The sequence below is a fragment of the Paramormyrops kingsleyae genome, chromosome 8 (assembly GCF_048594095.1).
Source record: "Paramormyrops kingsleyae isolate MSU_618 chromosome 8, PKINGS_0.4, whole genome shotgun sequence".
NCBI classification, from domain to species: Eukaryota; Metazoa; Chordata; class Actinopteri; order Osteoglossiformes; family Mormyridae; genus Paramormyrops; species Paramormyrops kingsleyae.
The window spans coordinates 20,040,636-20,057,503 of NC_132804.1; the positions used below are offsets into that span (position 1 = coordinate 20,040,636).

At 44.3% G+C, this 16,868-nt stretch overlaps 1 protein-coding gene across 4 annotated transcripts in view; it reads right to left on the reverse strand.

Moving 5' to 3' along the window:
* Window positions 1-10,853: 10,853 nt before the first annotated feature.
* The window catches only part of cbfa2t2 (CBFA2/RUNX1 partner transcriptional co-repressor 2), a 34,613-nt gene continuing 28,598 nt past the window's right edge, over window positions 10,854-16,868 (reverse strand). For all 4 annotated transcript variants that reach the window (XM_023836379.2, XM_023836377.2, XM_072715438.1 and 1 more), the window contains exons 7-11: window positions 15,614-15,699; window positions 14,996-15,188; window positions 14,056-14,124; window positions 12,988-13,178; window positions 10,854-12,165 (exon numbers count right to left, since the gene is read on the reverse strand). In XM_023836379.2, the coding sequence (XP_023692147.1) occupies window positions 11,884-12,165; window positions 12,988-13,178; window positions 14,056-14,124; window positions 14,996-15,188; window positions 15,614-15,699 (821 nt within the window). In that variant the 3' untranslated portion in view covers window positions 10,854-11,883. The remainder of the gene's footprint in view (window positions 12,166-12,987; window positions 13,179-14,055; window positions 14,125-14,995; window positions 15,189-15,613; window positions 15,700-16,868) is intronic.

Genomic DNA, 16,868 nt, shown 5'->3' on the forward strand with positions numbered 1-16,868 from the left:
TTTCTGTTTCCATTGGTCCCTGTTTTTAGGCAAATTTCTTTTCTTGATCAAAGGCACAAGTTTGTTTTAAGTGATGATTATATCGTAAGACTTAAACCTATTTTGTAATCTTACCTTTCAATGTAGAAGTAGACTGAAGTTTGTACGAAGCCCTATTCCAGTGAATTCATTTGACATGTTGTGGTAACAAGTGAATCATGAATGGCTTTCTCAGTGCAACACAGCAATACATTCATTGCACTGTACAAATTAAAGAAATTAGGCCGGATGGAAAGAGGGTTGGCATGAGCTTTGATTTTAGCAGATGAAGCAGAAGTTTGTCCTTGCACACTTTTTTGCAGCCAGTGATGACTCAAAGGCAGTCCACCAAGGACCCCCCATGACCAAGCTTACCTGGAGAATGATGTCATTTTGGGCCACAGTCCTTTTCAAAGAATTGTTACTGTCTACCCATCATAAGCTAATGAGTACTTTTGCTATAAGAACTGATGTACTTCAACTAGATATCCTGCAGCAACTAGTTCTCAATATTCTTGTACAGTCGCAGCCAAAAGTATTGAGAATGACACAATTATTGGTTTTCACAGAGTTTGCTGCTTCGGTGTTTGCAAATCTTTTTGCCAGATGTTTCTATGGTATACTGAAGTATAATTACAAGCATTTCATAAGAGTCAAAGGCTTTTATTGACAATTACATTAAGTTTATGTAGAGTCAATATTTGCAGTGTTGGCCCTTCTTTTTGAAGACCTCTGCAATTCACTCTGGCATGTTGTCAATCCACTTCTGGGCCAAATCCTGACTGATGGCAGCCCATTCTTGCATAATCAATGCATGGAGTTTCTCAGAATTTGTGGGTTTTTGTTTGTCCACCCGCCTCTTGAGGATTGACCACAAGTTCTCAATGAGATTAAGGTCTGGGGAGTTTCCTGGTCATGGACCCGAAATGTCAATGCTTTGTTCATCGAGCCACTTAGTTATCACTTCTGCCTTATGGCATGGTGCTCCGTCATGCTGGAAGAGGCATTGCTCGCCGCCAAACTGTTCTTGGATGGTTGGGAGAAGTTGCTCTCAGGGAATGTTTTGGTACCATTCTTTATTCATGGCCGTGTTCTTGTGGGTGAGCCTACCCCCTTGGCTGAGAAGCATCTTTGGGAGGCAGTCTTGGCACTTGCTGGACTTTCTTGGGCGCCCTGAAGCTTCTTCACAACAATTGAACTGCTCTCCTTGAAGATCCGATAAATGGTTGATATACAATCTTACTAGCAGCAATATCTTTGCCTGTGAAGCCCTTGTTGTGCAAAGCAATGATGACCGTATGTGTCTCCTTGCAGGTAACCATGGTTAACAGAGGAAGAACAATGATTTCAAGCACCACCCACCTTTTAAACCATCCAGTCTACTATTCTAACTCAATCAGCCTGACAGAGTGATCTCCAGCTTTGTCCTCATCAACACTCTCACCTGTGTTAACAAGACAATCACTGAAATGATGTCAGCAGGTCCTTTTGTGGCAGGGCTGAAATGCAGTGGAAATGGGTTTTTGGGATTAAGTTCATTTTCATGGCAAAGAGAGACTTTGCAACTAATTGCAATTCATCTGACCACTCTTCATAACATTCTGATGAATATGCAAATTGCCATCATAAAAACTGAGGCAGCGGACTTTGTGAAAATCAATATTTGTGTCATTCTCAAAACTTTTGGCCATGACTGTATATAACATATGAAGGTCATCCTCTTTAGGTCGCCCTCTTTACTGTGCTTCTGATCACCTAATCCATGTTAAGGTTTAACATCACACAGATGAGCCCAAACTAGAACAGCTACAGTACTCACAGAATGTCTTTGGACTCTTGCTTGATTCTGTAACAATGTTGCAAAGTCATTGGTTTCATAACACTGACTCACTTAGTTCTGTTCTTGTCATTTTGCTATTAATTGCAGTTGTAGTCATTGGCTCCCAATGGATAATAAACACAAATATTATTGTGTATAGTGTTGCTAATTAATAAGCACCCAGTGAGACTGCTTATCAGTGAACCCTTTTCTCGGAACAGCTCTTTTAGAACTATAATTTGGATGTCAGTTTATTCCTGCTTGAAATTAATGTTATACTTAAAACTACTGGTTGTTTCTAATGTGATATATATTTTTGTAAACAAAGGCATAAAGTACAGATTTTTGTTATAAAATGAATACATTTGCAATACTTTTACTGAATTAAGCAAGTGCTCCAGGACTGTGTGAGCACTGTAAATGCTTGAAGTAAAAACAGATGCAGTTATTCATGAATTTTGATTGGTGAACTTCCTCAAATTTGCCCCTTTGTATTCTGTTTTTTCACCACCTGGGGGAGTACCTGAGCTTGTTCTCAGGAAAAAGCCACACGCCTCAGGCTGGAACTTCATGGCCTTACCATCTCTCACAACTGGGAAATCATTACATCGGCATGCCTGTGGTTATTCCCCAGAATAAATTTACCCAGGGGAGGATTTTTAAATACAGTGCAAACACAGTTTTCTGATTCTTTAATATTAATTGTCAAATTATAATCAGGAGGTATTCTTCAGTTTTTTGTCATGTCATTTTATAAAGAAATCAGGTGGCTATGACTGTTGATGTATAGCATGTGGAAGACGGTGGTGTGGGAGGTAGTGCTAATGTTTGGCAACCGGAGGGTTGCAGGTTCGAGCCCTGTTTTCTCCTGACCCCATCAAAGTGTCCTTGAGCAAGACCCTGAACCCCAGATTGCTCCCGGTGTGCAGGTTGGTGCCTTGCATGGCAGCCTTTGCCATGTGAATGTGAGGCATGAATTATAAAGTGCTTCGAGGAGTAGAGAAGTGTTATATAAATGCGGTTCATTTACCATTTTTTTCTGTTGCTTAGGGTCATCGTATTTTGCTACGAAGCTTTTCATCCTGCTTGGAACAGTAGACCTGTCTGGATTTTTAGTTTTCTGCTTCTCAGTAGAGGTTCAGATGGGACTTTAACACAAACTCATCTGTCTCTCTTTAGTCCTCTTTGAATGATTGCATAAAGTGTCAGGTTTTCTCGTTACCCTTGTCACTCTCTGTGCTTTGGCAGAGGTACACTGATTTAAATATATCACCACCTGCTTCTGCTCCACTTGCACAATAGGGTATTCATTTTGGACCTTCCATTGGACTACACCAGCAGGCCTTCTGCGCTGACAGGGATCTGGGGGTGTAAACTTAAGGAGCCAGGTCTTGTATTTTATGTACTTACCCGTAAGAATTCTGTAAGCACTGGCGTAAGTTAAATATCGGCATGATGTGGATGATGTTTCCCAAAGAGCACAGCAGCTTATTAATATGCTGGTTGATAATGCAATTCAATTACATGTGAAGAAGAAATCAGTTTGTTTGAAATAAACTAAAGGCTGTTTTATCTCCAAAGGACCATTAGTCAGTCATAGGGTGCATTTAATGCAGGTTATTGTTATAGACGCTAATGGTCAATAAAAGTGGAAAAACTGGGAGAAAATCTAGATTGTTCAATGGGAGATGTTAATACTGAAAATAAAACAGTGTGGAGGAGAGGCACAACAGTAGCTACACAGGAAGGACGTGAAGGTCATGCTGTTTGGACACAGTGGAACCACAATGGGCACCTAGGGGCGAATCCAGAAATGGACCAGGAAGGCTGAGGTTCCTATAGCATCCACAGTGGACTGACCTGCTGGCTGTTCCCAGACAGTCTGCACCTTCAATCAACATACAGCATCATTTCTAGTGTTCTTCGTTAAACCAGAAACACATGGGCTCTCCAGTGATGTGTTAGAAGCAGGAAGCAGTGTTACTAGACAGATACAGCTTCCCTAGTGAGTGATATAATGAGAGTCCTGCCATCAGAAGTAAGTCTGACCTTGAAAGGCTTTCTATTCTAACACATAAAATAACCGCTCAATTGCTCCTCCACAATTTGTAGCCCTTAAGTGTCTCTCCTTCGAGACTCAACCACACACTCTGCTGTATATCAACAGACAGCGGGTCAAGAAGATCAGGAAGCTGAGAAGCTCCCTGATGTGGAACACAGGAAGGAATGATCATATCAGACAGAGGAGCCCTTGTCTAGCTCCCATCATCCATCCATCCATCCATCCTTCCATTTTCTGAAATGGCTTGTTCTATTCCCCAGAGGCTATGGGTGCAAGGCAGGGATCAACCTAGCAATCCTTACCTAATGCATCCTCCACCACCTGCTTAGGTATGACAAACACAACTTTAAATGGGTCTCATAATCCTTGCTGCATATGACCATCTCCACGCAACCTGTTGCCTATGTAGCTGAAGTTTAAAATTCACAGTACCCTTAGGTGGGGGTGTTTTGCGTTTTGACTTGCCATGAGGGGCCAGTATAACAGAATTGCAATTAGAATTGCAGAAAGCTGGACACATGTATTAATATCTGTACAATCTATGAGTCATACATGGTATTCATACAATACATGGAGCGTGACGTTTCCCCTGCAAAGCTTTTTGTCGGCTGTCTATATTACTTCCCTTCTTGTTACCCCCATCTAAACAGAGCAAAATAGCTGGAACTCATTAAACATTGTTCTTTTATGTTTTCTGTGCTGGGCGAAAGAGTCCCTAAGCGTTGATTAGCGGAATGCGTGTCTTTCACGTTCCCAAGCGTCAAGCGTTAAGCTGGAAGCTCTTGAGTGAGGATGCAGGAGTCGTTTAGTGGTGTTCCTCTGGCTGATCTCAGATTTAAGGTTAACGTTCCATAGCTAAGTTAAACGGCGATCATTAAAACTTATGCTAATACTCCTCAATCGCCATGTCTCGATTTTCATTTGTTAAACGTGTGGCCACCCAGTCATCAAGCTCAGGAGTGTTTTTTGGTGGGGTTACAAAGCTCGTCATTTTAATAATTTGGGTGAAAATGGTTTCTGAGATTAAACCTAGATGGAGGAATGGTAAGGCGATTCTCCACTTGGCAGGCCAGCTTGGAGTGATAAATGGAATGCCCTATAATACACAGCTGATTTTCTTAGCAGACGTCGTTACCTAGGGTGCTCTAAATTATTCACGTTTCACAGTAATTGAATTTGCATTTGTCGGTTTTTATTGTGTCGCCCGAGTTAAGCGCCTTACCTTTTGCGAGAATAAGAGAGCTCTGTGCTTCTGCTTGTCTTCCAGCCAGCTTCTGATGCATGTGTCCTCATTACGTAACACTTCTGCTGTAAGAGCTACGCCATGACCTCCTGCTGTCACAAGCTTCAGCTCACTTGTAGCTGTTTCTCTGGCCAGGCGACCAGGTGTTTTTGCTTTCTGGGAATGCTTTTTCTGTACCACTTTCTCTTCTCTAAAAGAATTTGTTTCTTTTCCTCGTCCACAGTGCTGGTGTGAAACTGGCAAAGCTCATAGTTCCAGAGTGTCCTTCAAGTCTCGGGCAGATGTTGGCTTTGAAGTGGGACTTCCAGAGGAACCTGGAAAGATGTTGCCGATGTCATATCTTGCCAGGGTGACGGTTTATGGTACGTTTCTCTAGTGTGTGCCAAGAAGCATTTAAGCTGTGCCAGCAGCCTCGAAGCACTCAGCCAATTTGGCGTGTGTGTTTGTGTGTGTGTGTGTGTGTGTGTATATATATATATATATATATACTCTTTTAGTTTTAATCTTGTACACAAAGTATCTGCAAAACATTTTTGTGTAGTTGTTATGCTAGTATATTACCCAAACCAAACCTCACTCGTCTATGAACTTCGCTTCAGGCTAAATTCTTTTAAAAGTACATCAGCAGTCACTGGGACTTGAACCAGCAGCCTTCACATAATTTTTTCATCCTGAAGCCACCACCACCTGATGCCTCTACCAGTGATATTCAATCCTGAAACACTGATAGGCAGATGGGGATTGACTAAAGTCATAAACGTAATACAAATGACAATCCAGCAAACGACAGCAATGTCCGGGAATTGTCTTTCAGTGTGTACGTTTTTCTTGCATTCTGTGTTTACAAGCCTATATTTTAGGTGCATAAATCTCATCTAGTAGTTTTGCAGGACCGGCTAAGAGGTTGTCTATTGACTTCGACTTTCTTGCATGCAGCATGACCAGAAGGACACAACCGGTAAATGCTTTTTGGTAAAAGGACCTTTGGCAGAGCCGTGCCTGGGTCCGCAGGGTGGATCTGTGAAGCATATGTGCAGGGAAGGTCACCGCTTCCCTGCAGGCTGCCGATAAAGCTCTCGCCGTGATGAGAAGAAGTCTCCTCTCCTGCCACCACTCTGTTTGTTCTCATGTCGGTTCTGCAGAATAGCCCTCCTGGTCGACTGACTAACCTGCTGTGCAAAAAAAAAAAATACATAATGCAAATTTTGTCATGTAGAACAACAGCCAAATTTTAAGAATAGCTATTGCAAATAAATTGATTTCACATGTACATAATATTATTTATGTTCTACTGGAAATGGATAATTGGTCTCTCGCAAGACAGATGACGGCTGAAAAATAAATCACTAATGGAGTTTTGCCGGAACAAGCTGTTTAGTTTATCCTGGTAGCTTGAAATTTTCTCCACGAATTTCAGCCATCTGTCTTTCAAGTGTCCTAATGGGATTAATGCGGGCTTTTAAAATAATTTTTTTTTGTACTTTGTTTACTGTACAGAAGCGGGGGGGGGGGGGGGAGTTTTTTTCTAAAACCAACAAAAAGCTTCTTCTCAAATTTGAGCTTATAAGCGTAAAACACTTTCATCACCACAGCTTAAACATTTCAGAGAGCCGCTTCAGGTTATACACTGTGGAGCAACAGCAGGACTGTGACAGCTTTGTGACATCAGTGGCCAAACAGTGCCTCTCCTGCACGACCTGCAGTAACCTCTATGTGTCTTTCCAGCACTGCATTATGGAAGCAGTGGACAGCTCACAGTTCATTTGCACCTGCTTGCTTCCATGTGGAAGTAGCACAACAGGACCCTAATACCCCTAGGAGTTGAAACCAGCCTCCATTTGGCTCATAAAAAGCACACATTTGTCTGTAGTCCATAAATATATCCATATATTAATTTTCACTTTGCTTTTCCTGGTGAGGGTTGTGGTTACAATGTAGCCAGAGGGAATATAACCTATATTTGCGCATTATGTTGACTGGGAATCTTGAAGTGAAAGGAAAACCACTTTAATTGTCTGTCACGTCTGAGTAAATAATACATGGACCAAAGACCTGGTGGGGGAGGCCAGGGCCTTGTGCCCAGGTACCTTCTGGAGCATCATCAATGCAGGTGAACAATCTCAAAAAAACCTACAAGTAATGGAATGTAAACCAATCAAACTGAGTTATATCCATGTTTATTAAAAGAAAAGGTTACAGTTTAACAGCAAACAGTCAAGAGTACATGACTTTATGCACTAAAAAAGACTAATCTAACCTATTCAAAAATTGTTTTAACCAGGTAAGGGATTAACTAACTGGACGGAATATTTTAGGCAAATGTGTTGTAAATACTACTGATGTTTTAGGTCTCGTTTTACCTACACAGCTCAAAGCCTATGAGATTTTTAAAAATCTGCTTATAAAAAGCACGTACACTGCAAATCACATGGGGTGCTGTAAAGGGGGGGGGGGGGGGGGGGGGGGTGCTGAGGCAGCTAAGATGATTCCAAGGGCCCCCTGAGTTACAGAGACCCTAAAAAAATTAGAAACATAAATGGATTGGTCTGGGTTGGGGGTCCAATATGATATGCTTTCATGGGCCCCAAAATATCTAGTGACACCTATGTGCAAATCTCATGGGTGTATGATAATACCCAATAGCCTTAAATTCAGTTTTTATTTTACCTTGAAATGTATGGGGAAAATAAGAACAAAACTGATTGTTCTCCCAAAACCATCATTAATGCTGCGGTGATGATTAAGCTTAATGGAGCAGAGGTTTCCCATATATCGTCGTGCTTTTTGGGAAATGGACGAGCGCTTTACTCACCTATTGCTTGGGGAACGATTAATACCAGAGACGTGCACCAGGGTCAAACCAGCAGCCATCAGCAGCAGATTGCTAGTTTCTGGGTGATTTGTATTTGAATACAGGCCTGCCATGCATTTGGAAGAAGGGGAACCTCACTCCTTGCACACGTTCTAGGGTCCTTGAGGACCAGGAGCAGTCAAGAGAGCGAAGCAATAGCCATCTGGCATGCAATCAATACTAATTGGCTCGTCTCCTAAAAATGTAACAAAAATAAATGTTTAAAGGAAACTTTAACAAGTCCCTGACAGCTTGCAAAAATCCCATACGTTAATGGTACATAACCATCAATGCAGCAATAGATGGGGACTGAGGCAGAGGAAGATTCAAAGATTTAGGCATTTATCTCAAGGCTAGTTCTAGGTGTTTTCAAATGTGTAACCAGTATTTTATGAATTTGGTGAAAACAGTGAGTTGTCAAAAAATGTGGGATCTCCTTAAACGTCACACCTGTGAATCCAGGCTTCTCCATGTGTACATATCTCTGGACATGGACAGTTCAGCATTATGTAAATATTTTTAAAGCCAATAATATATCCTTCTGCTGGAAATGGATAACTGGTCTCTCACAAGACAGACCAAATATATGTTTCACTGGGTACCTTAACTAAATGAACCGGGGGGACATGTCCTCTCAATATTTAATTTAGCTTCATTCACCCCCCCCCCCCCCCCCCCCCTAAATAAATAGACCTTTTCATTTAAATTGCTGAAGTATACTGACCATTGTGAGCAGAAGGTGACTTGTGAGTTCTAGCATTCAAGGATTTTACCATGGTAGAAGCACTGTTGGTATTCAAATAAAATACCCCCCAAATGAGCTTGATGGGCCGAATGGCCTCCTTGCGTTTGTAAATTTCTTATGTTCTTAAAATACAGAAAGTACTAATCAGGGTCACTGACGAGGGGAAACCAGGTCAGTGCTCCTCAGGCTCCGGGTCAAGGGGGTGGGGGTGGGTGTGGGGGTGGGGGGGGGGGGGGCAAAAAGTCCCTCTAACCGTTAAATAATCTACTGGAATAAAAATTTATGAAGTATTTGTCAATCATTTAAAAGCTTGTTAATTTTACTCTTCCTAATTTTCCTTGATATAGTGGTCAAAAACAATTTGAGTTTTACTGCCTATAATGCAAAAAATGATTTGGTCTGCTCTTTTAGTGCCAGTAAAACAAACTTGCGATGTTTCCAAAAGCAATGCCTTACAACACAGAAAAAGCAGCAGCAACATATTTAGTGTTGGAGCAGATTTTTGTTAAATGTGCCTGAGACGTAGGATAGTAGTAGAAGACAGATTTTTCTGTGCCGGGTATAGGCGGAAGTGCCAGGTCTTATGATGGGTACTATGGCACCCAGCACAGACCGAGGCGGCCTGCACAGTGCTCACCATAAACTGAGGTGGCCTGCACAGTTCCTGGAACAAACTGAGGCGGCCTGCACGGCACCCAGCACAAACTGAGGCGGCCTGCACGGCACCCAGCACAAACTGAGACGGCCTGCACGGCACCCGGAATGAACTGAGGCGGCCGGCAAGGCACCCAGCACAAACTGAGGCGGCCTGCACAGTTCCTGGCACGAACTGAGGCGGCCTGCACGGCACCCAGAATGAACTGAGGCGGCCTGCACGGCACCCGGAATGAACTGAGGCGGCCTGCACGGCACCCAGCACAAACTGAGGCGGCCTGCACAGTTCCTGGCACGAACTGAGGCGGCCGGCAAGGCACCCGGCACGAACTGAGGCAGCCTGCACGGCACCTGGCATGAACTGATGGGCCTCCAGACCAAAATTCCAAGCCAATATGGCATAACAACCCAATGTACAGAATGATATTTTAATTTTCATACATTTGTTATTGCCTTTCATATGTTAATGGCCTTTCTTATTTAAAATTTGGTGATCAGTAGTAATTGTTGACACACTTCAGCACAGTGCCCAACAACGAAATGTGTCCCCTGCATTTAACCCATATGTGACATCATGACACAGCAGGGGGCAGCTAATTCAGCCCCCGGGGAGCAGTGCTTGGGGGCGGTACCTTACTCAGGATACCTCAGTGGTGCCTTGGTGGTCGGGGATTTGAACCAGCAATCTTTCGATTACAAGTACGCTTCCCTAACCATTAAGACACCACTACCCATAGACCGTGCGATAAAACCCACCTAAACACAATTACAAAATTATATACAATTATTTCCAATTTCTCAATCGTTTCCTCGTGTGACATGTTTTGGAGGAATGCCTCTGATGGCCATTTAGCAGGGCTATTCAACTCACGGTCCTCAAGGGCCGAGCCCTGCTCATTTTCCAGCCTTCCTTCATGTGTGAGCCAGGTATGAAGCCTCTGACCAATCAGAATCAGTAATTATTTAACTAACTACCTGGGAGAACTGAAAACAAGGCCTGGATTTGGAATCGAGGGCCTGAGTTGAATAGCCCTGCCATACAGCATAGGCCAAATTAATCTTGGGTCTTCATTATTTTGTTATGTGTGAGCCTAATCTTTTGCTTGGCTGCACTGCCATCTACAGTTTGGAAGAGTTACTACAGCCCTGGCAACCTTCCTTCCATGCCACACCTCCAGAGGTCACTGCCAGAAACGGGTATTTATCTTACCAACCAAATTAAGATAAGATTCAAATTAATCATAATTGTTATATTTGGCTCCAGATCCACAACACTCAAAGCAAAACCATAAAAGGTATAAAAGCTCTGCTGGTATGAATCTTTTTAAGGATGGTTTCAGAGGTATAAAGTAACGATTTTAAAGCAAATGAACATAGCCAGTATTGCGTTAGTGGTGACAACAAACAGTCAGTCTATATATTTGCTTTCATATTTCATATCCAAACATAAATTATGTAGGAGACAGTCTATATGTTTTTATTTTATTTAACAGTGAAATAAACAAAACCAAATGTACAATATCCTCCTGAGATCAATAAAATTGTGAAAAATACAAAAAAAAAAAAGTAACTTTAAAGTGGTACTGTTTTAAAAAATAAAATTTCTGACCTGGTGCTTTCAAGAGTTAGCATGGCCAGTTGTGTTATACACCATTCCCATGTCATATTCCCGGCAGTGAGCATTGTTGTGCACAACTGAACATAACTTCACATAATATCAACATAAGGTAACGGTTTCTGTATTTCTGATGTGTGTGGCAACATGCAGGTACAGAAAACATACCAGAATATTTTGTTGGCATAAACTTACTTTGTATACCTGAATATAGTAATCTCTGAAGCATAATAATATTTAGCATTAGGGTACTTGTGTCCAGTTAATCTCCGGAGCGATCACCGATTTAAAAACAAACACAGAATATGGGGAAACCAAAGGTATTCTTTGAGGACATACGATATGAATGACAGTCAAACGCAGATTATCATTTTAAAAGATAAGTACAGAATCTGTATCATTTTCAGTGGAGTATGCATGGTCAATATAGATGCAATTATAAGGCCAGCATCAGGTTTATTTAATTTTCTCAGCAATATATACACACGATAAAGCTGATATGTGGAATATGCAGTGACCGTACGAGGGGGGAATCCTGATGGAAGTGTTCAACGTTACAGCTTCAGATGCGGAAGGATTTTTACGTGAAAATTCAAACCCACAAGACAAAGCTTGTGTCTTTATTAGTCCTGTGTATCAGTCTGCCCGGAATCTAGATTTTTTTCACAGACGAGATAAAGAGACCCCCGACTCATCCATGTGTCCAACAGAGGATGGAAGGTCCCCTCTTCCTAGTCTTGAGAGGGATCAGTCTTTTTTTTAAAGCTGGATTTTTAGAATCCTGGATCCAGAACCCATTTAAACTCCCTTTTGACCACAATGGTGGATAGCTGAATGTCCTTGTTGGTCAGCTCCTGTTGGATGTCGAGACTTGAATTAGTGTCCATTGGTCTCAGGAGCAGGAACAGGTGTTGGAGTAGAGGACCGGGAAGTGACCGGAACCTTCTCTGCGCCAGGGCTGGGCGCGGGGGCACTGTCAGCCTTCCCGGTTGCTCTGGCAGCCGCGGCGGAGTGGGCCTTAGGCTGGGCCTGCAGACCCGGGCTGCAGATCAGGTGGTGTCTCTCCCAGTCCTTGTGCTGGCAGAAGGAACCGCAGTAGCGCGCAGCGTTGCAGCCGCTGCACGTCTCGCTGGCCTTGCGCCCGCAGTTCCAGCAGCACTGCAAAGTGAAACCCAACAGACCGTCATTGCGATGCATTTCCCTGGTGGAGTTACGCAGCCCTGTTGTCTGCAAGCTTCAGGTGAATAACTCACAGAGATAACCCATGCCCGTCTCTTCTGAACGTGTGTGTGTGTGTAGAATATTCTGCTACTGTGACATTATTTGTTGTGGTTCTTGCCGTCTTAAAGACAAGGATTGACAAAACTGGTACGCAAGTACACATTCACCTTTTTTTTTTTTTTCCTTTTATTATTAACCAAACACAGAAACAGGGTAAGTCATAGCAGTGGGAGACAGTGAAGGGGACAGCAAAAATAGGGAGAGAAAAACATTCACACAATTAACCACAGTAAGAGGATTACTAAATATAAAATATAATTAAATCTAATGTATTTACCGTACGCACACCTATATGCAAAGGTAAGGGTCATGTCATAAAGCAATAAATAAACAAATAAGGACATAATAATAATCATAATAATGATATGTTTGTGAACTAATGTGTCTTGGGGAGGATATATTGGGGGGTGGAGATGGAAGAGAGGAGAGGCAGGAGCGAAAGGAGGATAGATGGGGTCAAGATTGCTATTGGTTGAACCGGGCAGGTTGGGTCCACAGTGCACCACGAGCGCGTCAGAGGGAGAAGACATGGCAGCCCCCAGGACAGCGGCCCCCTCACCACCACCCGGCCCCGGGCAGACCATACCTAACACGATCCGCAACCCCTATTCTAGAATGGAGCTGTGAACGCATTCACCTTTAAAAGCGACACTGCCCCTTGCGTGTGACTGTGTGGGCGTGTGTGTGTATGATCGTCACCTCGCTGGAGTCCTCCTGCTCGTTGATGACCTGGAAGGCGTCCTCAGTGGCCTTCCTCTTGGCCTCGGCGAGAGTCCTCTCCATCTTGGTCCTCTCGGCAGCGATCATCTCGAAGGCTTTCTGCTCAGCCTCAGCCACGGCCTTCTGGACCTCGTCCATTGCCTGCCGCTTCACTTCATTGACAGCCTCCTCTGTGGTGAGGATGGGCGGGGGGGGGGGGGGAATGCTGTTAAAGTCCTGCCTTAGTTCAGAGGAACGCCCCTCCCCTGCGATACTACAGGTTCACAGACGGTCACTCATTACACAGCATCATGCATCACGGCAACCATCAACAAGTGTTTGGAAAACTAACTATTAAGCTTTACTTTCGTATATAGACAAAACTGCTGCAAATTAAAATTGTATTAAAATCGCCATATCAGTCCAGTCCCAAGACGATGAAAATACAGATTTACAGATTAGGAGGCAAAATATCTGCCGGAATTGTGTGTGTGTGTTTGTGGATTAGGGTGTAATAAAAACCAGTTTTTTTTTGACGTTGTGGGAACCATTTTTCAGGTCCCCACAAATATTCCCCACAGAAATGACTGGAGAGCTATAATTATACAATTACAAACCTCTGTGTGTGTGTGTGTGTGAGACTTGGGGCTAAAGAGTTTCAGTGCTTTAAAAGTTTAACTTATGATACTTTATTAATTGTCAGTATTACATCTGACTTATACATGATAACTGTGAGGTTTTGTAAAATTAGAAATGATTAGACCAAAATCTGTCCAAAACTGAACAGATCGTGTCTGAGTGTGAGCACAGACTTGGGGGAAACCCAAGCGGGTTAAGGTGACGCCTGACGGAGGTGCCCCGCGGAAACAGCTCTCTAGACAGGCTCACGGGGCCGCTACCGTGCTCCTGCATCTCAGGCTCCCGCTTATCCATCTAAAGCCTTTTTAGAGCTACGGCTCAGCCTCTGGCGACCAGATGACTGATCACAGATCAGACAGACTGGCCCTCGAGAGAGCAGGAGGCAGCCTGGAAGCCTCTTATGCCCCCCCCCCCCCACCAAAAACTTACCAGCTTTCCTCCAAATCTCGTCCGGCACATACGCAGAGCCAACCCTCAGCACAAAGTCCCTCTGGCTTTCTGTTGGGGCAGAAGAAACGGCATTTTTAGGAGGCCCTGCAGTCGTGGGCGGGTGGCACGTGACGGGCGCCGCGGACGAGGCCCGCTTGGACAGGGGAGCCTGGCAGATGGCTTGGAGCTGGGGAGCGGGGCTTGTTTTGCGAGACGACAGCTCTGCCTTCTGTCCTGAGCTGGATCGGACCCACTGGCACCTGCCGCAACCATGTACCATGAGCGAAGCTCCAGCCCCCTCTGCTGTGCCAGCACCGCCCGCGCTCCCCGGGGGGGGGCGGGGGGGCTCAATGCCTCCGTGCTGCACACTGAATTCCCACAACATGGTTACAGCGGAACTGTGATTCTAGCTAAGGGTGATGTCAAGCTTTAAGATTCCTTATAGTTTATCTTCATTTTGGGGGATCCGTAGAGAGCAGTAGGGATTTAAATATTAACATTCATGAGTGCAGAGGGTAACAATGTTCGATGTTAACAATTTTCAATGCTCAATGATAAAAAAATTATTATTGATTATGGATTTAAAAAGGAAAACTATTGAGGAACCATGCTACATTAGCTTCAGCCCAAAAAACCTCTTCATCTTACATGGAAATAAATACTCCTCCACTATGAATCATTATTTTCAAAGAATATTTCACTAATTCCTGCCTTAAATGGTCAGGAGAGAAAACGTGGGTACTTTTGGTACCTTGAACGCAGAGGACAGTATTTTTTCCTGTCAGTAATAGGTTTTACATGATTTTACAGTCAGTGAACCATCTGCATGTTTAAATTCTACTAGCCGTTTGCACCTGTGTCATTAATACTATTCCTGCTTATTTGTTCTGATGCTGGTGTTTAGCCTGGCTGAGTGTCCCTCCTCATGATGGGCTCTCACCGGCCTGTCCTCCATCGCCCAGCCGCGGGCTCTGGGCTTTGGGGAGGCTGGACCCGCTCTTCCCGGCCTCCTCCTGCTCGCTGGAGCGCCTCCTCCAGTAATGCAGCTCCTGCCGGTCCGCCTCCTGGCAGCGGCGGAGCACGCTGACCGAACGCCGCGTCTTCTCCACCATGTCCACGATGCAGTTCAGCACCTGCGGGGGGCGCCGAGCGTCAGAACACAGGCACCCACGCGCAACGGACCGGATCCCATTCGCTATTATGAGGTGTGAAGTTTATGGGTATTTATATAAAAGACAGATAGAATATTTCCTATTCAGATCACTATGAGTTTGCATCTCTGCTTATACCTTCGCTGCTGTATGCAAACGAATTTGCCCCTTGGAACAATAAAGTGCATCTTAAATGACTATGTAGGGCATATTGTTAAATATTATTTACATTTATAAATGTATATATAGTATTTACAAAGCATTTGTTAAGAATATCAGCTGCAGTATATAAATAATTTCTTTAGCATTTTTCTCTTTGGCTTCCTGATTTATGCACAAACAAAGGATCATGTTTCCTTCATGTCCCTGCAGTGTGTCTTGGACGCGGCCGATGGATCGGCTCTTACATGATCGAGGTGCCTCCACTCGTCGGCCCACTCTCTCTCCGTCAGCCTGTGGTCCACGGGCTCCTCACGGAAGGCTCCGTTGGTGCCTGATTAAAAACACACACGCACATACAGTTCATATAGCCCCATCATTGTGGTGAATCTCCATTTATATGGGCATAGCCCTAATCCCAACATGAGGACCTGCCCAGCCCTGACCTTAACCATAAGTAACCAAACAAAATACGAGGGCTATTTCTGCTTTTTGATTACATTCTCTGATGTTTTTTTTAAACTGAGGATTATATTTTAAAATTGAGGTTCATATAATGGGGACCTGAACAATTTTATCAGAAGCTAAAAAGTAACAGGTCTGACAGTATTGTGACGACATTTGGTCCCCACAATGTGCTAAATGCAAACGGGCACACGCACACACACCATAAAAATGGTGTGACTTCAGCCATCCTGTTCACACTCTCTAAGTGAGAAAATGGGGGTGAAATCCTTCATGGGTCACGTTTGGGGAAACGGCTCAGAGAACCGCCCCCTGGAACCAAAAGAAACTGAAATCGAAAGAAAAACTAAATCATTAATCTTTCTCCTTTGAGCCCGAATTCGCCATCTGGACTAAAACGGCGAGAAACCGAACATCTCGAGTTACTTGAGTTTATTGTTGTCTGAATTACTGAAGGGTTCAGTGTAGATGAAGCTGATTAGAAGTGCCCCTCTTTTAGGCCACGCCTCCTGCCTTCCGGGTTCCAGCTTCACTCAGCACTCTCTCCACTCCCCCCACATTAGGCGTGGTGAATAAGATTTTCCATTTCTGGGCACTGGAGCGCCTTCCTCTGCTGGCAGAGGCGTGCGGCTCTCCACATGGTGACCTCGGAACAGCAGACCTCCATCAGGGCCCCACTCCAGAGGAGAAGGTCTGTGATGAGAACCAGACCTCTGGCACCAGGCTCCAGCTCACATCTGGGAGTCAGCTGTCAGCGCAGCCCCCCCCCCCCCCAACCCCCCCACTCTGTGTGCCTGCCGACCCAGAGCTGACAGAGTGTTGTCGGTGTGCGGCTGGACTGTCTGCGGCGCTGGCATTCCGGCACGGAGACAGCCTGGCTGACAGGCACCCCCCCCCCCACGTGCCCCCACGCTCCCTCCACCTCACCCTGTATCGCCTACTCGAGATTGCCGCATTCATGATACTGAAACCTTATATACCTGCAATTCTTGCGCCATAGACAATTGTACATCCTATTAATGGGGGGGGGGGGGCTTT